This window comes from Bacillus rossius, chromosome 3, assembly GCF_032445375.1.
Source record: "Bacillus rossius redtenbacheri isolate Brsri chromosome 3, Brsri_v3, whole genome shotgun sequence".
In the NCBI taxonomy this organism is placed as follows: Eukaryota; Metazoa; Arthropoda; class Insecta; order Phasmatodea; family Bacillidae; genus Bacillus; species Bacillus rossius.
This window is the reverse complement of record NC_086332.1, coordinates 15,742,154-15,761,699: the sequence shown is the minus strand read 5'-3', so window position 1 is coordinate 15,761,699 and position 19,546 is coordinate 15,742,154. Positions and strand designations below refer to the sequence as shown.

Genomic DNA, 19,546 nt, shown 5'->3' with positions numbered 1-19,546 from the left:
TCATCGCAGCATACCGCAAGGTGCTTTCCTTTGACCTTCTCCGATGTTTTCTTCCCTTTCCATATTTAATCTGGGAAGGTGCTTTTCTCACAAAGTCTTTACACAAGGCAATGCGCCAGATCCTGAAAAAAAAATTTCCTCAAAATTAAGACCACCATTAGCAGTTTACTGGCATAACGATGTACTTCAAGTTAACTGTTGTTGTATATTGGGTCAATTGCAATTTACAATACTGGACATTTGTAGTTCAGGAAAACGTTTTATTTCCTAGGTTAGTACTACACTCGTTCAGGTATTGAAAACAAAATGAAAAGTTTGTTAGGTTAGGTCAGCTACTTTTAAAAAAAAGTTAATTGTAGTGGGGATGATTGGTTAGTTCAAGTACATTAAAAACAGTCCGGTATCACAAACTACAATAGACCTGTTATATCTGAATTTTTACTTACCTTCAATAAATTCATTCATGAAGTTCACCATGTGTTCATTGTTAAGTTTCTCAAGTGGTATGTTAGCCTTTACAAATGTTTCTGTGACACGTTTTCCAAGATAATCTGCCGATTTTTTGTCTTTGACAACTTTATTAAAGCATGATGCAACTGATGTTTGTAGTTTTGTAGTCTCTTCTTTTGTTGCTGCTAATGACGCCACGTGTTTTGCCGACTTTAAATGTTTTTCAATCGTGTCTTTTCGATCCCACGAAACTTTCGTGTTGCAAAACTTACACATAACCGTGCTATTATCTGTACAGTAAAACCCCTCCTTCTTATACTGAAATGCTCGATCCCTTGCACTTAATTTATTCCACATTTTTACTCACTCACTCGTCACTATCCAATTAATAATCTTGTTAACTTGCCGATTTGCCCGTCGGAGTAGAAGCCAAAGTGAACATGACGACAGCAGCAGTTGCACACCAGTGAAAACTATTCTTTTTCAAGTTAATTTTTTTTTTCTTCCGTGGATCCCAAGGAATTAAAAATAAAAGTGTTTATATCCCCCGCAGTCTCCATGTAAATAATTTTATCTTTTTTTACCGTCACTTTTTGCCCGATGTATTAAGTAATTTTGTTGTTATGTTCTCCGTAATTACGTCCCAAAGTCCCACTCAATGGCGTGTTAATTTTAATCATGAATTTAAGTTACTGGCTAGGAGCGTTATCCGTAGGCCATAACAGCAAAAAAAATGGCTGCGATGACTGGCGAAAGGAATGGTTTACACCGGCGGACTTTTATTTAATTAAAATGAATCAACGTCACGTTAAGTGTTTCATATTAAAGCGGATGTTAGTTAATAAATAGAAAATCGTAAATTACTTAGCAATGATTAGCATCGCAAATTATTATAATACATAATAATAATTAATTATAAGTTTTACCCTTCATGTTTTTTTTTGGTTAGGACATTTATTTCCTTACATTTTTTTTATTCAAACGAACATATTGTTTGTGAATTGAAGACCTTGGTGCAAAAAGGGGATAAGTCCACTTTTTACCTAAAATCATTTTATTGTTTGGCTATACAGTAAAAAAATCACTGCATAAACTGGTGCAGAAAGGGTATAAATACCTTTTTAAATGTCTTAGCAACAGACTGTAGAATGTTATCCCCTGTAACCTTTTGGTGCATAAAAGGGATAAGTTGCGGAGTTATCCCCTCTTTGCAGCAAACATATTTTTCTAACTTATGTTCACAGTTACAATTAAAATTATTTTTCACCCATAAAAATCACTTTTAAATATTCAACCTGCATATCTCGCTTGCTACGTCGCCTCTCATCATCTGTTTTAGATGTGAACATGAAAACATATAGCTGGAACGCACTCTATATGCTCGAAAGTGATTACTAAGTATAATCTCTATGGAGAAAAAATAAACATCTGTTCGTTTATCAAATATGGCAGAAAGAAGTGATGAGTGTACAGACCTTGAAGCATCTGGAAGTGAATATATTCCGTCCAACGTGGAAAATAGTGATTCAGAACTAGATAAAGGTGAAAGTAAAAATAGAGGTAGAAAAAGAAAGTGTAATGTAAAGAAATGGAAGCGAAATGTAGCAAAATCAAAACGTGCTCGTGGTGAGGCTTCTTGTTCAAACGATGACTACATTTCACTGTGAACGTGTAATAGTTGTTTATGTGTGTTCATTTACAGCCATATTCTTTCATAGTACATAATGAAGTGTGGTACTTTGACTTGTTACAATAACATTGTATTGTTTATCTTAAGTTTTGGGTACTTCTCTGAAATTAATGTTATGTATATTGATTTTATTACAATACATAGTTTTTTTAAGAGTAGAAAGAGTCTTCTATCATGTGGTAATATTGTTAATTTAAAATACTGTCATTAATTAGGGATTATACATATATGTATTATTATTTTCATTATTTGGAGCAAAAAAGGGATAACTTCATTTCACTTATTAACGATTTACTTCCGACTTTAGGAAGCAATTTTATTGTGAATGTGGTTGACGATACACTTTTCCATACTTTATAATGAAAATGTAAACAAGTCATGCACATATAGTAGCCCCAATTTTGCAATACGTTTTTTGTCTCTCCTGTAAAATTACTGAAATGTGAGTTATCCCCTTTTTGCAGCAAGGTCGTCAATTGCGTCGATGCGTGTGACTGCGACTTATTTTTATGATTATGATAACTAAATTTATAATAAATAAACCTTTTCGCGCATAGTTTGTTAAAATTCGTAGAAATTTCGTTTTTTCGCAACAAATGGTATTTTTCGCGTTTTGCACTTAATTTCGCGCGAATTCGTGAAAATTTCGCGATCGCGAAATTTTCTAGTCCCTACCAATCGGTATTGTGTTCGCTTCCCATCAGTTACCCTTTCACCCAGCCAAATATGCTGTAAAAATTATTCTGCTGCTGTACTTGGTAGTCGATTGGACTTGCAGTTATTGTGCAACCCAATTTGTTTCCACCTCTGACTGCCTCAACTTGAGTCATTGGGACCTCTAGGTTTGAGAACAAGTTGGATGATACCTGCTGCTGATTCATTCCATTTAAACGTCTGATTTTGGATGCTTTGTGCTTACTGCTCTAAATCTGTTTCCAGATGTGGTGTCCCAGTATGTATGTAGTTCCTCAGTCCCAGCAACCTTATAATTTGTTCGCACGATAAGAGACAGCCTTCATAGAGTGGTAAAGCGATAAGATTCAGCTATTGTGGTCTTGGAAAAAATTAATGGCCTGTGGACGGGAATTACTTTGGCTTGTATTTCTTCAATAAACTCCCATCTTCTGCCACACCATCACTGTCTAGCTCTTTTGAGACACTTTTTGAGAAACTGTCTTGACTTTGTGTGAGGGATAGGGAACTCCACAGTATCTTCTTTACCCGAGCCTAGAAGAGAGGTGTTGGTGGTAGTCCGAGATTAGGCGACAACCCTTTGTCGCTTCTCTGAGTGGAGCTCCAGCATCAGGCATGAGGGAGGGCATGTTGGTCGATGTAAGGATTTGCCGTAAAGCCTCAACAACAAAATTACTTTATGTTGTGATCAAGAAACTCTTCAACTCAATCAAGTTCCGTTATTCGTAAATATATTGTATTAACAAAAGATTGTAAGTGGCTCTAAATTCACACATTAAAAATTAACAATTAACTTAATACATATACTATACGTTTTGGAAATTTGATTTAAAAAAGTTTACATTGATTGAGTTTGAATAATCTGAGTCACACTGGAGACTGTTCGACGCTTGATGACTGCTCCAGTGGCGAATGATACATGAAAATTTTGGGGCGGTTTTTAATTTAAGTCACACACTACTTTATTTAAATTTGATTGAATTTGGTTGAATTTGATTTAGAAGAGTGAAATCCAGTATTTTGTACTGTGTTTAAAGTAATGTCTCACCATCCAGGTTCGAAGGTGTGTTACGACAGCTGCGACCGAATATGCGGGGATCAAATTAGGGGTCTGGTTGATGCAAAGGTGGTGCGGTGTGGGCAGGTGAGTGCGTGCGAGCGCTACGACCCGGCGACGGACTGCTGGGAGAGCGTTCGGCCCCTGCCGCTGTACTGCACGCAGCACGCCGGGGCCTCGTGGGGCTCCAGCAAGCTGTTCGTCTCCGGGGGCCTGGCCCACGACTCGGTGCACGGGATGCTGCACTGCTACGACAGCTGCTCCGACTCGTGGGCCTGCCTGCAGCCCATGAGGATGCCGCGGGCCGACCACGTCATGATCACCGTCGGCGACAAGTAGGAATATCTCTTCTACTGTGACTCGTCTTCATTTTTAAGTGGCCAAGAATATTTTTTTTTGTCTGTGGGCAAATGGATCATTTTGGTCTATAGTATTTATCCGCATATGGGTCACAGTTTCCAGTCGATGTTTGTTTATTTCAAATATTGTTGGGCCACTATGTGAGTTGTTTACTTTGAGTAAAAAAAAAAATTAATTAACAATGCCCTCTATGGCTGAGGGGGGAGAAATGGGCTTTCGATTGCCACCTCACACTTCTCCATAGTAATAAAGAAGGAAAGAAAGCAAACTAGGAAGAGCATTTCTTACCTGTCAATAAGCTGAGACACAGAAAACAAAGTCTTTAATTTTTTTTTATAGGACTCTACTAATGTCAAATTATATGGTACAAATCACACTTGATGGTGACCCTTTTGGTGAAAATGTTAGATTTTTAATGCCCAAAATTATATAAATGAACCATGTGCAGAAGTGACCGTTCTGTGGGTAAATATGGTATTTAGAAAATTTGTAAAAAACAAATTGTTTCAATTCTTCTATTCTGCGGTCACCGACAGCATCCAGCCCAATGTCCACCAACCTTCAGTTTCAGTTAGAGATAACTGATACTTATTATTAGTGGTGCACCGATATGACTTTACCGATTACCGATTCAATTACCGATTATGAGAGCAATAATCGGCAGATACCGATTCAGTTACCGATTATAATGAACAAATTTTTAAGTGTAATAATGCACACAAAAATTTTTATTCCCATGTGAATTTAATAACAAGATTAGGTAAAATTGAGAATACAGTTATAACAACAGTATAAAAATATATAAAATACACTATTAAGTCATTGCAAAGTGTAAATTAAATTAACTTCTATTTATACAGTAGAACCCCTGTCATACACTTTTCAACGGAGGGCACAAAAATGGTGTATGATGCGGGAAAGTGTATGAAAAGGGAATGGCAATAATAAATTTTTTTTTTTCAATCTAGCATACCAATGTCAGATTAAACTTAAATACATAATGTGTAAATAACTGCATTATATTAATGAAATATATGAATTCATAATTATATATACATATAATAAAACCACCAGAAATGTAAAATACAGTCCATAATCAAGTAAAGCTGACATGAGAAACAGTGGCCTTACAAAATGTTATGAAGTCCTTTCTTGGAGGGCGGGAAAAGTCACCAAGCCTAAATTAGAAATTAAAAAAATTAGGCTATTGTAAAAAGAAAATCAGGAATTTTTGCTTGTTTTCTTTTTATGCAACAGAACAATTTTCAATAAAATTTTAACTTGAGAAACGTAAAATACAAAACCATCCGATCGTAAGAAAACAATAACAAACTGGTATATTTAGTTCAAAGATTAATGAATGCACAAAATATGAGATCCATGCTTGGTAAAGCGCGTGCACCATTTTCATAATCATTGCTAGTTTGCGCCACTAGTCTCGCTTGTTGCTGGCCATAGATGCTACTAGCGAAGTGCACAGTCTTCCTGATACTATCAATATCTATGGTGCCATAAAGTTATTTTCTTATGTTTGCAAATGTAAACAATGAACGTTTTTCAAAATAAGAGCATTAAAACATAGTTTATCAGGAGGAATATAACAAAAAAATTTGTGAATTTTGGGACTTTTCCGCTTTGTAAAAACGTATGAAACGGGAAATTAATGATTTTATAAGTGTATATTCCGGGAAAGTAAACCATTGTAAATATAGTACTTTCGGCGGGACCAAAATTAATCGGCGTATGACACGGGAAAATGTATGAAACGGGAACGTATCATCGAGGTTCTACTGTATTTGTTATTGTAAACAACTTGAACTACAGTCTAATAATTGTAATTTACAATGGGTAAGTTTTTGTTGCGGAAAACTAGCATTATTATCGAGTATCACATAAGGTTGCATCGAGAAATTACCGTTTAACAATGTAAACATGTTGCTTTATTTTGTTCACTTGAGTTTATAGAAAAATGTTTCCACACTTCACTTTTTTTTCTCCCTACTCGCCATCTCACGATAATTATATAAAAATGACTCAAAACCAATTCTAGCACATGTGATTTTATTTATGTTGACTGAATATATAAAATTATAAATACTTTTACACTTTTCACGCCACATACAAATAACACAACGGATAATGTTCCCAAAGATACCCATAACGAGTTTGTAAATCGCAGTGATAAACTCTAGAAGGTATCGGGACCATGATTTTGAACAGCTATTACGACTCGAAAAGATTGATTGTCATAGAATCCACTGCAACTGCTTGTGGTATTTTGATTGCGTGCCATTTTTTTTACATCTCTGGCTATAGGTAATGTACAAGGCCACTAAACAAAAGACAGAACAAAAGACGAAACGTAAATAAACGTGTAGGAAAACGTATTTTTTATTGTTCGAGGCAATGAGATTTATTAAACTTAACGAAATATCTGTAATCATGATATGACGGAGTTAGATGAATTTTGTAATATATACAAATATTACCGTACTTCGTCCTAAAATGTGTAACAAAATATTACACGGTAAAAACCTACTTAATTACGCCGGGACGTAAATAATCGGCAAAGTAATCGTTAAGATAATCGCCGATTACGATTAATCGGAAAGTACTCATAATCGCCGATTATGATTCATCGGTATCCGCATCGGTGCACCACTACTTATTATTCTTAGCACCTAGAATTGTGAAACAATTTTTTTTTAAGTTTCCATGGGACTATCGTAAAATGTTGCAAAGATAGTGCAAATCTTTTTTCTCTACTGTTCATATGTAAATGGTAGCGTACCTTGTGGCCAAAGGCCATATCTCGGGCTAGCAGTAAATGTGCATCACATTTTTTTGTGAGATCGTGGTGTTGTTCATGTGGCGTGCTTGCCTTACCTAGGTAATGGAAGAAAAAAAAAACTGGGCGCACAATGTTTTAATACAGTAAAGCTGTGTTTAAAATGATTTTCATGAGACGTAAAAATGTACGTTTATTAGCCAGGAGAACTTACTTTAAATTAACTTACGTTCGTAGCCCAAGTGCAGAAAAACCTTTTTATGTGTAAACTTTTTTAAAGGTGTTTCACGGTGACCGACGTGGTGCATTTTATTTTAAAGTAGTCAGTGGAGGAATTCACTTGGTTTGTTTTGTGTGTGTGTAGGTTGTACGCTTGCGGTGGCTGGGCGGAAGACCCCGACTCCGGCAACAGGATCCTGGTGGACAGCATAGATGTGTACGACGTGGCTGCGGACTGCTGGGAGGTGGTCACCCACGTCCCGACCCCACGCTACCACGCGGGCATCGTCGGCGTCGCCTCCAAGATATACTTCGTCGGCGGCTTCCGCGGGGACACGCTCTTCGACAGAGCGACCGGTGAGCAGTCCGTGGGGAGGGGGAGGGGGGGGGAGTTGTTCTTGTTGCTGTGTGAATCGTCGTTTGACGGTGTGTGTGAACTAGCAAGTCCAAACACGCAGTACATTCAAGAGTCAAATAAAAAGGTCTTTAACTCTAGCAGGCCAAATTGTATTTCCTTTGGTCTTTGCCCTCAGATTTTATTTCATTTAGGTTTGTGATAGAAAGTCCCAGCAAAATCGCAGTTCTTTTTTTGTTGTGTTAATTTGACCTCATGTTTTTGAGAAGAAAAAAGAAAAGCTGCACTTTCTTAAAGGCTTATTTTGGAGGAATGAATTTACACTTCTTAATATTCTGACATGAATGTTTTAATATTAAAGCTTTCTTGGAATTCAGTTTAAAAAGGGGGCTGTTTCAGTACCCAATAGATAAGTAATCCTGAAAAACGGTAAATAAAACTGTTCAAAAGCGGTGTTAAAATGTGGCAAAAACAGTGCAAATAGTTGGTACTGAAACATAAAAGTGAGGCAAAAAATCTGTGTAAAAAATTTAACGTTACTTCTAAAATTCAGTATAAATGTTCATTTTTGCCTTTTATTTCCTTAAAATATGTTTTATATGTACTGTGAATTGAAACTTAAGAACTTTGGTAATTCTGAAGAAAAAGCCTTCTTTCAAAAAATAAGTAAATGATTTCTTTCCCCCCTAACCTTTTGTTTCAATCATTCTTAAAGAATGTGTTTTGATAAAGTAATTTAACCAGTTTAACAAGTACTATGACATTACGTGAATGGTTGGTTTTTAGACTTGGCACTTTTCATGCAAAACAGATTTTTAGATAGTGTAGTGGAATTTAAAAAAAAATTATGTTTCGTCTCTGAAAATATTGTCTACAGCAGGCAGTTGAGATGGTTATACACTACGACGATGACGAGGGATGTTAGGAAAATAAAATGCAGTAGCTTTGAGTAACTAACTGTTCCAGCATTAACTGGGAGTGATTTCATAAGGATTCAAGCCTGGGTCCTCTGGAATGGCAGTTCTGTGTCTTATTAACCACTGCCCCGTCTCGCGCCAAGTGCGTGATGCAGCGGATGTTGCCTGTCGCCGGGCGCCGTGGCTCTGCCTTGAGACCTGTCTGTCGCTGCGCAGCTGTCATCGAGTGCTACGACCTGGACACGGGTCTGTGGACGACGTGCGACAAGTACCCGCGGGAGATCTGGGAGCACACCTGCATCACCCTGTACATCCCCCGCTGCCGGGAGGACATGGAGGTGATGACGGCGCCCGAGTCCCCCACCTAGCACCGCGCCGCCCTTTCGTGCCTGCCGGGGCTCCGGCTGTCCCCGAACCAACGTGTTCCGTGCTGCACCTGACCGACTGCTCACAGACTTCCGACAAGAAGGCTAAAAACCATCTCCTTAACGATATTCCAAAAGAACACAAGGTCCGCTATGTATGTAATTTAAAGAGAATAATCAACGATAATATAAGTAAACCAACAATTGCGTGGTGTAAAAACTTTTTTATGCTGTGGCGACATTTCTGTGGTTCGACTAGCTTCGTTGGGCAGCAAGAGACAATTGGGAACTGGTATGTTGCAGTTTGCCATTGCCTCCAACTGGCCAGTAAGCTGATTCAACCAGTGTCTCGCAAAAATGTATTTATTTTCTTTGTGTGTGTGTGTGTGTGTGTGTGTGTGTGTGTGTCTGCCCAAAAGTACTAGCCTGCGAGAACCTTTCTCTCTTAATTTTCTGCGTCGCAGGTGTGGTTTGAAATTTAATACTGAATTTAATTGATTCTAAGCTGCACCATTTTTTGTGACATTTTGAGCTCAGGTATTGGGGGAGTCTTAAAATTGATGGCATTTTGGATTCACAGAAGTGATTTGATTTTAATGTGCACACTTTTATTGAGTTTTTAAGATCTGAAACTGGGATGCAGCTTACAATATTGATGATTTCCAAAATTGCAGAAAAACTTAACCTATTACTAAAGTTTAAATACAGCAAGTTATCTAGTGAGATGAAAAATAAGGATGTGGCTTAAGAGATAGGAGAGGCTAGTCAACTGTATTATTACGATAATATGCCGATAAATACTGGCATACTACTATATAAAGTTATGAAATTGTTGTATTGAATGATAATTGTAATTTTACAAAAACTATGTAACATATATTTTTAAGATTTCATCGAAACATCACATTATATAGTACATATTTATTATTTAAACACCTTAGATTTTTTTAAAGTCGTATGGATGTAAAAAAAATTTGTTTTTAACATTTGAAGTTAGTGATGAACTGTAAACAATTTTTAAGCATACTAAAGTTACTAAATGCTTACAACTTTAATTTCGAATATTGCTTCTTGTAAGGTATTTAAGTCTATGCCTGAGCAGAACCCCATTAAAATGTTGCAGAGAAGATATAGATTAACTATTTTTCAGTGATGACTCATAACCAGACAAAAATACAAAAGTGGTGTGCTTGAAATATATGTTAAAATATATGGAATTTCACTGGTGCTATAATAAATTTTTGATAGGATGATATCTACCTCTGTATAAACTACTTGAAGGGCATATAAGTGATGACAGAGCTTCCTTCACTTATGGTAGAGATAACCCAAAACATTTGTGTGATTTGACATTACATATTTGTTATTGTAATTGTGAATGAAAAGTTTCTTAAATGTTGGCACATTTTTTTACTACAAGACTTATCTCATTGTACCTGATGTTGTGAGAGATGTTGAAAACTTTTTTCTATTGAATTGATACGTGGAAAATTATTGAAGCAATATGTGTACGGTGTGTCACGTGTCAAATTTAGTGAGTTGAGATGATCACTATGATCTGCAAACTGATGGGAGTTGTGTTCATTTGTTCATATTGAAGATACATATTTGTTTTTAAGCATTTTCACCTGCCTCGGTACTTTGTGCCTAAGTGAATTGAGATATGTACTATGTGTAGCTGTTGTAAAATTTATGTATTGTAGTAAAAGCAAGTTTATTGCACTGTGATTTTGGTGTGAAGTTCTGTGAAGGATGTGTGCACATAGTTTGCTCTTTTTAAATTCAGTCGCAACTTGTAAATACAGGAAGTTTTATCCCTCATTTAGGTAATTTTGAGGTGGATAGAATGAGATGTAGAAATTGCAACAGTTTGCTTTTTGCATGATTTTATTATATTTTTCATATCTGCTTTATTGACAGCACAGATAAAAAAATTGTTTGGCAGTTACAACGTAGTGTGTGTGTTTGCATTCAAAGCAATATACAGTGGGTGTTCTTTCGTATGGCATTCTTTGGTTTGTTTTATTCTTTAATCGGGCACCAGTCCATTCCCATGTGTTTAGTTTTTTGGAGGAGAATTGGGAATTTATTTCAAAGCCATATAAAATGGAAGAAATAGCATGAATATTGATTGAACATTTTTTTTTGTTAGCTAACGGTTAATTGTAGGGGTTCTATTGTCACTACCTCTAATTTATGTTATACACCTAGTACGTAAAATAAATTGAATTGAAAAATTAGTAAAGTCAAAATCTGAGTTCCGCTCACTCCTGAGATGACCTGGCTGTCTTCTGTCTCTTACTAGCTTACCTCACGTATCTCTCCATTCCCACACGAAGCAAGCTCAAAATACTTTACCGCACACTTGAAGTTGGTTGGGCACAGCTCAGATTATGCTTATTTTTTACACCTAAGGAGATTTTTATTTAGTCTTACTGTGTCATATTATTCCTATGTTGTCAATCTACTGAAAAATAAATATTTTTTCCAGTAAAAATTTAACTACACACAGTTAGTTATCTGCAACTCTGGTTTTTATTCCTGCAGCAAAAGATTTAATTTATTGATTTTATTTTAACATGTTTTGTTTTACATATAGGGGCATATAAATTTAAGGCATCGACAATACAGTCATACTTACCTAATTGTGTTAGCAAGAATATGTCGAGTTAATTGATTTATATTTCTTCCATTTTCATTTCATTTCATTGGGATTTTTTTAGAAATAAATAAACTTGACGTAATTTACTGTTCTAAAGGTGCTGCTAATGGGTAATCCATCTGAAGATACCTAATTCTAAGATGCGTGTTTTGTAAAGTTTTTCGGAACAGAAAGTCATGCAGTAAATTGAGGTAGATGTGTGGACCTATAAGAATTGTGTTGTTGGTTCTGGACTTCACCGAATGAGACAATCAACGTTGGTAGCGATAGAGGTCCATGTATTGTTTGTGCAGGTTTTGTGAAGTGTGAACAGTGTTCTGTCGCTAAAACTGACACTTATCTGCCTTGTTGCAGCCATGTTGCTATTTGCCATGTTAAGTTTGTTTGAATGTTTAGAGAATACTGATATGTTTTAAAGATATTATTATAGTACCTAATATATATTCACTGCGTACGTTGTAACAATTACTAGCATTTTATTTTTATGGATGTGAATATTACTTATATTGTGCCATGTTTTTTTGGTAAACTTGATCTTGATATGAATAAAAGTAATTTTTTTATAGTATTAAAATTTTGGTGTTTCAGTTTCAAGTTTACCAGAGATAAGAATGGCAGATGCATATATTGATTAATTGAATTATATGTAAATTTTGTGAAATTAAATGCTTGATTAATACCCAATTTGTGTTTAAACTTAATTGTAATTGTTTTCTAAATTTGTATTTATTAATGGTTTTATAACTGTACTAGCGACCTGCCCCGGCTTCGCGCGGGTGCAATGCTGATACTTATAATACTACAGAAACGTGTGCGATCGCTGCTAATCATAAAGTGCTGTAGGGCGAAGCGCAGCCTTCGACGCACTTTTTATATGCATGCACCTTTCCCCCCCCCCTCTGCCTGTACCGCCGCAACCGCTATGTCCCTGCATTTTAAATCTGTAATATCTTTGAAAATATTCATTTAAATTACATGCTGTAAAGGGCCATATTGATCGATATTAAATGCACAATGTATTTAAGGTACTTAATTCGATAAGGATTAATGCTGTATTGCTTAAAATCGCTTCGTAAATAAGCCATTATTTCTAGTAAAAAGTAAAGGATAAAAAATGGTTATTGTGGGTTATCCCTAAGAGATAGACATATACCACCGTGGACTTTTTTGTAGACCTTTTTAAGGTGTACAATACTGTAGTTTGTAGTACATTATTTTGATCTATCTCGTAGGGTTCAGCAAGCGTTTGCAATGCAAGCGCAAAACAATGTGTTTATTTACAACATCACATTAGAAACCTCTAAAATTATTAGTGTTTCTCTATTATATTATGCATATATTATACACATCAACCTTCCTCTTGAATCACTCTATCTATTAAAAAAAAAATGCATCAAAATCTGTTGCGTAGTTTAAAAGATCTAAGCATACATAGGGACAGACAGACAGACAGCGAGAAGTGACTTTGTTTTATACTATGTAGTGATGAAAGGAGGAGAAACTAAGTTACAGACAAGAAAAGGAACAAAATGGTTGATAATGTATGTAAACTTACAGTACCAAAATTCATTGTTAGGTATATATCTCCCAAGAGCCTTATCATACCATAGCATATTTTGCTAACTCAAAGTCGTGCACTTCTAGGATGTCTTATTAATATTAAATGGAACAACCAATATCTGTTTAAAAATTGTATTCACCCAAATAAGCAACACTTTGAATAAGCTTTGCACCCCTAATAGATCATATTGGTTGATTAGAATAAGCCTTGCACCAAACTTTTCAAATCAGTACTTGTGACCATATTTATAAGTTTCTATTATGTGTTTATCTGCACTTATCATAGAGAATTAAAAGTTATCTTTAATAAAACACTAGCAGTTACATTTGTCACACTTCAAACCGAGTAGGTTTCCCCGACTACTGGTTCACATCTCCATTCTCCGCCTGGCATGTTTTCTGCTGTTATGATACTTTCCACCCGCCCATCTGCCGGCAGGTGTCGTCACTGGCTGATGTTCAGCTGGATGATGGACATTTGTGTGTGTGTGTGTGTGTGTGTGTGGGGGGGGGGGGGTATAGCCAGAATTTTTGTTTACATGATTGATGCAATCTTATCTTAAGCAGAGTTGAGTTAACTTTCCCTCTTCTGCCGTTGTAAATAACAGTGAACTAGCAATGTCATTAAGAAAATCTTCACGTGTCTTTCACGACAGGTTTTTATGATGCCAATAATATATTTTTCTCGTGCTATTTATTTCCCAAGCTTTTAATTGGAACATTGCGTGATCGAACACTTCAGCAACGGCTCTGCAAGGTGTGCATGTATTACTGCTAACATATATCTTTGATGGTAACTTTCTCCCAATATTAGTTCTGTGAAAAGGATGCCTCTGAGAATTGGGGTATTAAAATGCTTCTTATGTGTTCCTTCAGCCTGGCACAAATTTCTCTGCATGAAGTTTTATGACAGGACCAAGGAACCGAGAAGAAAAAAATTAACTTGCCACCATGGGTAAAAAAATTAAATACAAGGAAGGGGAGGGGGTGGAGTGGGTGACTGCCCCCTCTCCAGCAGAAGGATCATATGGTCCAATAAGCTGAGATCGTACACAAAGATTTTGCTTGTGCTCAGAATTCCACTGAAGACGAATATAAAAAGCAACCCAAATTTAAGGACGGCACTTATTGTGAAACACTTAGGGAAGGGGATGGCAGGATACGGCAGGCAGGTTTTCTGCTCGCCGCATAACATTTGAGGCAGTAAATAGACGAAAATGTGCATAGTCGTACAGTTAGAACTTAGAGGCGATATTAAAACTTTTGGCCTGCAGCCGTTCACAAAGCACATGTGTCTGGAAAGAAAGTGCAGCCACAAAACTTTCTGGAATGTTTGCGAGGAACAACTGTGCACCCATTTCACCAACTCAAAGTACAAGAGTTGTATGGTGAATACCACCAACTCTTTGTTTAATTCCCACTAAGGGACAGCGCAGCTCCAATTGTAGATTTGCTTTCAAATTTAGAAGCTACCTTTACACATCAAAGGTATTTAAAAAAAAAGGATTTGTCTGTAAAGTCGGTTTATGGACGATCATTTTACGTTATAACGTCATAAGAAAACATTAATGAAAAATTGCATACTTTTTATTTTTCAAATATTATTTACAGTTTTTGCAAATTTAATTTAAATAATTTGTTGAAATATAATCACGAACAATTATTTAAAAAGCCTGCCTTAACCTGTTTGATATTATAGCAGATTTTCTAGCACGGTGGTTGGCCGGTTCTTGCACGCTCGGCTCAGGCAGAACGTGACAATGAGTCATGCTTTTTTGTGCGTGCAGCCGGCGTTTATAAGACATCACGTCAAAAACATAGTCCACAAAATTCCCAAACGCTACCACATTTCTCATTAGCGTGGTGTGACATATGAATCTAGAAAATTGCAGCATTCACAGATGGAATAGGCAAGAGAAGCAGGTGTTCTAGTACACCCAACATGTGCTGCGTTGCTCACATATAAAAAATTCTGGTTATTTTGCTGATCACCTTTGTGGGAGTCAAAAATGTTCTGACCACACAACCGCCTGTCCCCATGGTGTGGTGCAGTTGGTGGTAAGCTTTGACCACACCTATAATGGGTCGAGTGGTTGCAGATATTTACTTGAGACGTCGTTGACTTCCGCTACATATTCTTGAAAGCACTCAAGGGACTTTCATTACACCTTTATCTTTTTCTCTGCCATATTTTATGGTTACGCTCAAACATCATGGTTCATCTATGCACAAGAAGACTGCACGCCAGTTGACAGCCTTGCAATTGGAGGCGATACCATTGAGCATTGCACTTATCCCGTTTTACCATCACAGATACAATTCTGACTAGGCAGGCCCCTTGTGTCCTTTACTAGGTATTCGTCGTCTGTAGCTGTAACATGAAGAAGTTTGCACACAATTAAAAATAGTGTGTGAAGCTACCAGACAAGATTCATTTGTTTCTTGCATATTTGGTTGTGATCATTCTGTGTCATTCACTGCATGGCACCCTCAATGAGATGCACTTTCAACTTTTTTTTTATGAGAGAACATGAAATCAGTTAATGTTAGATTGCCGATCAACCCATCCAGCTGATACATCATTCTGTCACAGCATGCAAGGATGAATGCGTGATGATTCTGAAGTATTGGTTGGTAATATTTTAATGAAATTACTGTATACTGGCTGTTTGAATTTGGCGGATACATTTTAGCTGCAGGTTTATTATATAAAAATAAGTTGAAAATATATATTGACATAGGGTCTACGGTGATTCACAATTCTGGTGTACCTATGCCTTTAAATTGCAGCTTAACTGGTGCTTTTCTGAAAATAATAAAAAAACTCTTTATGATGAAATGCTAAGCATCAACATAATATCTAACTGAAAAAAGTTCTAAAAACACTGCAAAACTTTTTACTAAAGTTAAAATAGTTATTGGAAATAATGTAGGATAACACCATTATTTTCCATAAATTTTGATGATGCTGTGAAACAAAGTGGTTTTTAACAGCCAATTATTTATCTACATGTCCAAAATAACAAAAACTGTTTATTTGTTGTATTACCCCGTTTACCCCCATTTTCACAAGAAAAAAAAAAATATTGGAATGAAAACTTTGGCACCTGGCAGGTATGCAGTACTCACAACACTCGGTTTGAAACAGTTGCCTAAAATCAAGGGAATTGATTGTTAAAAATATCTACATGCAAATGAAGGTAGGTATTTCAAAGGAAACATTGAACGACTAATTAAACTGAAACAACTGTGCCATAGCATTGACAAGCACTAAGTAGTTGTGTTTATGTTGATGTAAGTGCCGGCAGTTGTTATAAAGACTTTTATATTTAAACACAATCTTCAGATTTTAATTACTAAATTGTGTGAACTGTTGAACCTAAGGTAAAAATTCTTTCATTAAAAAGTTATGTTCATGACATAATCTATTGTGTCCTTCCTGACATGCTGTTAGTGCTTCGCCCACTGTTCATCATCTTCCTTGTGTCCTTTCACTCCCGAACCCGATCAGGGCCCCCACATGGCCGGTGCTACCGTTGCTATGGCAACGGGGCCCATGGGTCTAGGGGGCCTGCGAAAGAAAGAAAAAAAACTTAAAACAAAAAAGTAGACAATTTTAAATAAATCATAGAAAACAATTAAACAGTAAGGCCTAAATTTAGTTACCAATGAAATATTACACCAGAGTAATATTATTCGGAATATGCTGTGCGTACAGAACTTGTCTGAATCTACAACTGTGAGTAACAAAACCACCACCAATTGACGTGACACCATGTTGACAGTGCAGAACACCCTACACACATTTATTTACCATTATTCAAAATAAATTTACGTTGACAACTAAACACTGACTTAAAACTAGTTTTAATGTGTTTTAAAAATAATTGTGAAAAAGTTAAAAAAAAATATAACTAAAACAATGTACATAAAAGAAAAAAACATTTTTTTATCTCTGTTAGAAAAAAAAGGGGGGGGGGGGAAAGGGGGGCATTATGACTTCTAGCAACGGGGCCCACAGAATGATGTGGGGGGGGCCTGAACCCGATATCAACACACTCAACCAAACGACTTCACAAACACCATCTTGCCGACCCCCGCAGGGCCACCAACCTCTCTACTACACACGTCCTACACAACATAATCTTTCTTCACAAATAAAGGTGCAGCCACATTTTTTCTCCTGTGGTGTTTTATGACACACATTGTTTGTTTATTATTCACATTAATGTGATTTTAAGTTATATCTGCAGTTGTTTTCTTCGAAATATCATCACTTAACAATCTGTGCCCCTGATTTTAGGCAGCTGTTTCAAATATTGTGTTGTGAGTGTTGCACACCTGCCAGGCATCAAAGTATTTGTTTCAAATTTTATTTTATTTTTTTGTGAAACGGTGGGGTATTGGGTAGTACAAGGTAACCTTTTTTGCTATTTACAACAGATAGATTGATAATTAGCCTTTAAAATCCACATTATTCATCTGCATCGCCAAAATAAATGGGAAATACAAGTGTTACCCTAAATTATTTCAAATAAAATAACTTTATTTTTTACTTCGGTGACAAGATTTGCAGTGTTTGTAGAACTTTGTTAATTTATATATTACACAGACTCTTGGCATTTCATCATAAATAGTGTCTTTATTATTTTCAAAATACTACTGGTTCAGCGTAACTTCATAGGCATGTATCAGTCTTGGGAAGCACTTTAGACAATATGTTGTATTGTATGTTTCAACTTATTTTTATGTAATACACCTGCAGCCAAAGTTTTTCTGTTGAATTCATACTCATTCTGCATAATTAGTTGTGTGCTCTAGTAATCACCAAATTCATGGATTCTATTGTATTTTAGTGAATTCTATTGGATTTAGATGGTTTCTAATGATTTATAGTGTTTTGCATTCTTTCCTATGGGTTTTGTTGGTTTTTGTGGTATGACATTGTTGGGCTATGTTGTTTTCTAGTGTTTTGTATTGAGTTTGTGTCTGTTGTAATGTATTTTTTTTGGGCCTGTGGTTTAATGGTTTCGATTGTATTTTGTAGGTTTTTACGCACTAGTGTTTTACATTACATTCTGTTGTTTTTGAGTGTTTCCCATTGTATTCTGTAGTTTTTGTCTCATTATGTTATGGTAGTTTCGTTAATTGAATTCTATTGAATTTTTGGGATTTTCTTTTGAATTTAGTTTATTTTAGGTTTTTTTTTAAAATTGCTTTCTAGTGTTTTTCTTGGGTTTTGTTATGATTTCTAAATTCTACAGTTTTTCAAATGGATTCAGTATGAATTTTCTTGTTTATATTGTTTTACAGAAATTTGTTTTCTGTTTTATTTTAGCTTATCATTTGGTAATCTAGAAATTGTTAGGATAAGTTACCAACAATAATGTAATAATACAATTAAACCCTTGAAAATTTAACATAACCCAACTTTAATATGTACAACAGAAATCTTTTAATAAAAAAGTACAAAATACAACAATTTAAAATATAAAATATTAAAATAAACATGTAGCAACAGAAATCCCTACAACATAAAACAACAAAACACAGCAGATTACAATGAAAAACATTCAACCTACAACACAAAATAATAGCATGCCGTAATACAGAAACCAACAATAAAAAAATGAAAAACACTAGAAATCAACAGACTCCAACAGAATACAATGGAAAATATTATAAAACAATATAATGCTTTACAGCAGAAATGAATAACAAGAGAATCCAATGAAACCACTAGAAATCTAAATAATGGCTTCCAACAAAAATAAACAGAATACAATGGAAAACAATAGAATGACTTACAACAGAAACCAATAAAAACCATCATAATACAATGAAAATCACTACAATACAACAGACTTCAAATAAGTGCTTTCCAAAAGAAATTAACAGAACACAATAGAAGTAACTAAATTACAACTGAAAACAACAAAATGCCATACTACAAGAACCAACAGAAATCCTTATGACAAAAACCAATATGATACAACAGAATACAATTGGAAACATTAGAAAACAACACACCTCAACAGAATGTTTTACAACAAAAACCAACAAACCCAACAGATAAAATGGAAGCCACTAAACTCAATTAAAACTAGTATACCTACTGTTTCACAACAGAATACACTGTAATACCTATTTTTGAATGTTAGCCAATTTCTCCCAACAGAAACCACTGAAATCCAATAGCCATTGCATTTACAATAGAAACCAATAGGATCCAATAAAATACACTTACATCACATATGTCACACAACAGGAAACATTGAGGTTCCTGTTGGGTTTGTATTGGTTTCTGTTGTAAATTTTTGATAGAGGATGCTTTGGGTGAACTGGTTTACAGTATTTATTTTGCAGCCACAGTATATAGATATTGCTTATGTACTACTGATTCCCTTCATTGTTCCTCCACATTATCACA

The 19,546-nt window shown here is 35.6% G+C and overlaps 1 protein-coding gene across 1 annotated transcript in view; it reads left to right on the top strand.

The window, feature by feature from the left end:
- The window catches only part of LOC134530268 (kelch-like protein 26), a 40,225-nt gene extending 27,962 nt beyond the window's left edge, over positions 1-12,263 (top strand). The window contains exons 8-10 of the mRNA XM_063364968.1: positions 3,978-4,225; positions 7,403-7,614; positions 8,746-12,263. Of these exons, the coding sequence (XP_063221038.1) occupies positions 3,978-4,225; positions 7,403-7,614; positions 8,746-8,897 (612 nt within the window). The 3' untranslated portion in view covers positions 8,898-12,263. The remainder of the gene's footprint in view (positions 1-3,977; positions 4,226-7,402; positions 7,615-8,745) is intronic.
- Positions 12,264-19,546: the final 7,283 nt, after the last annotated feature.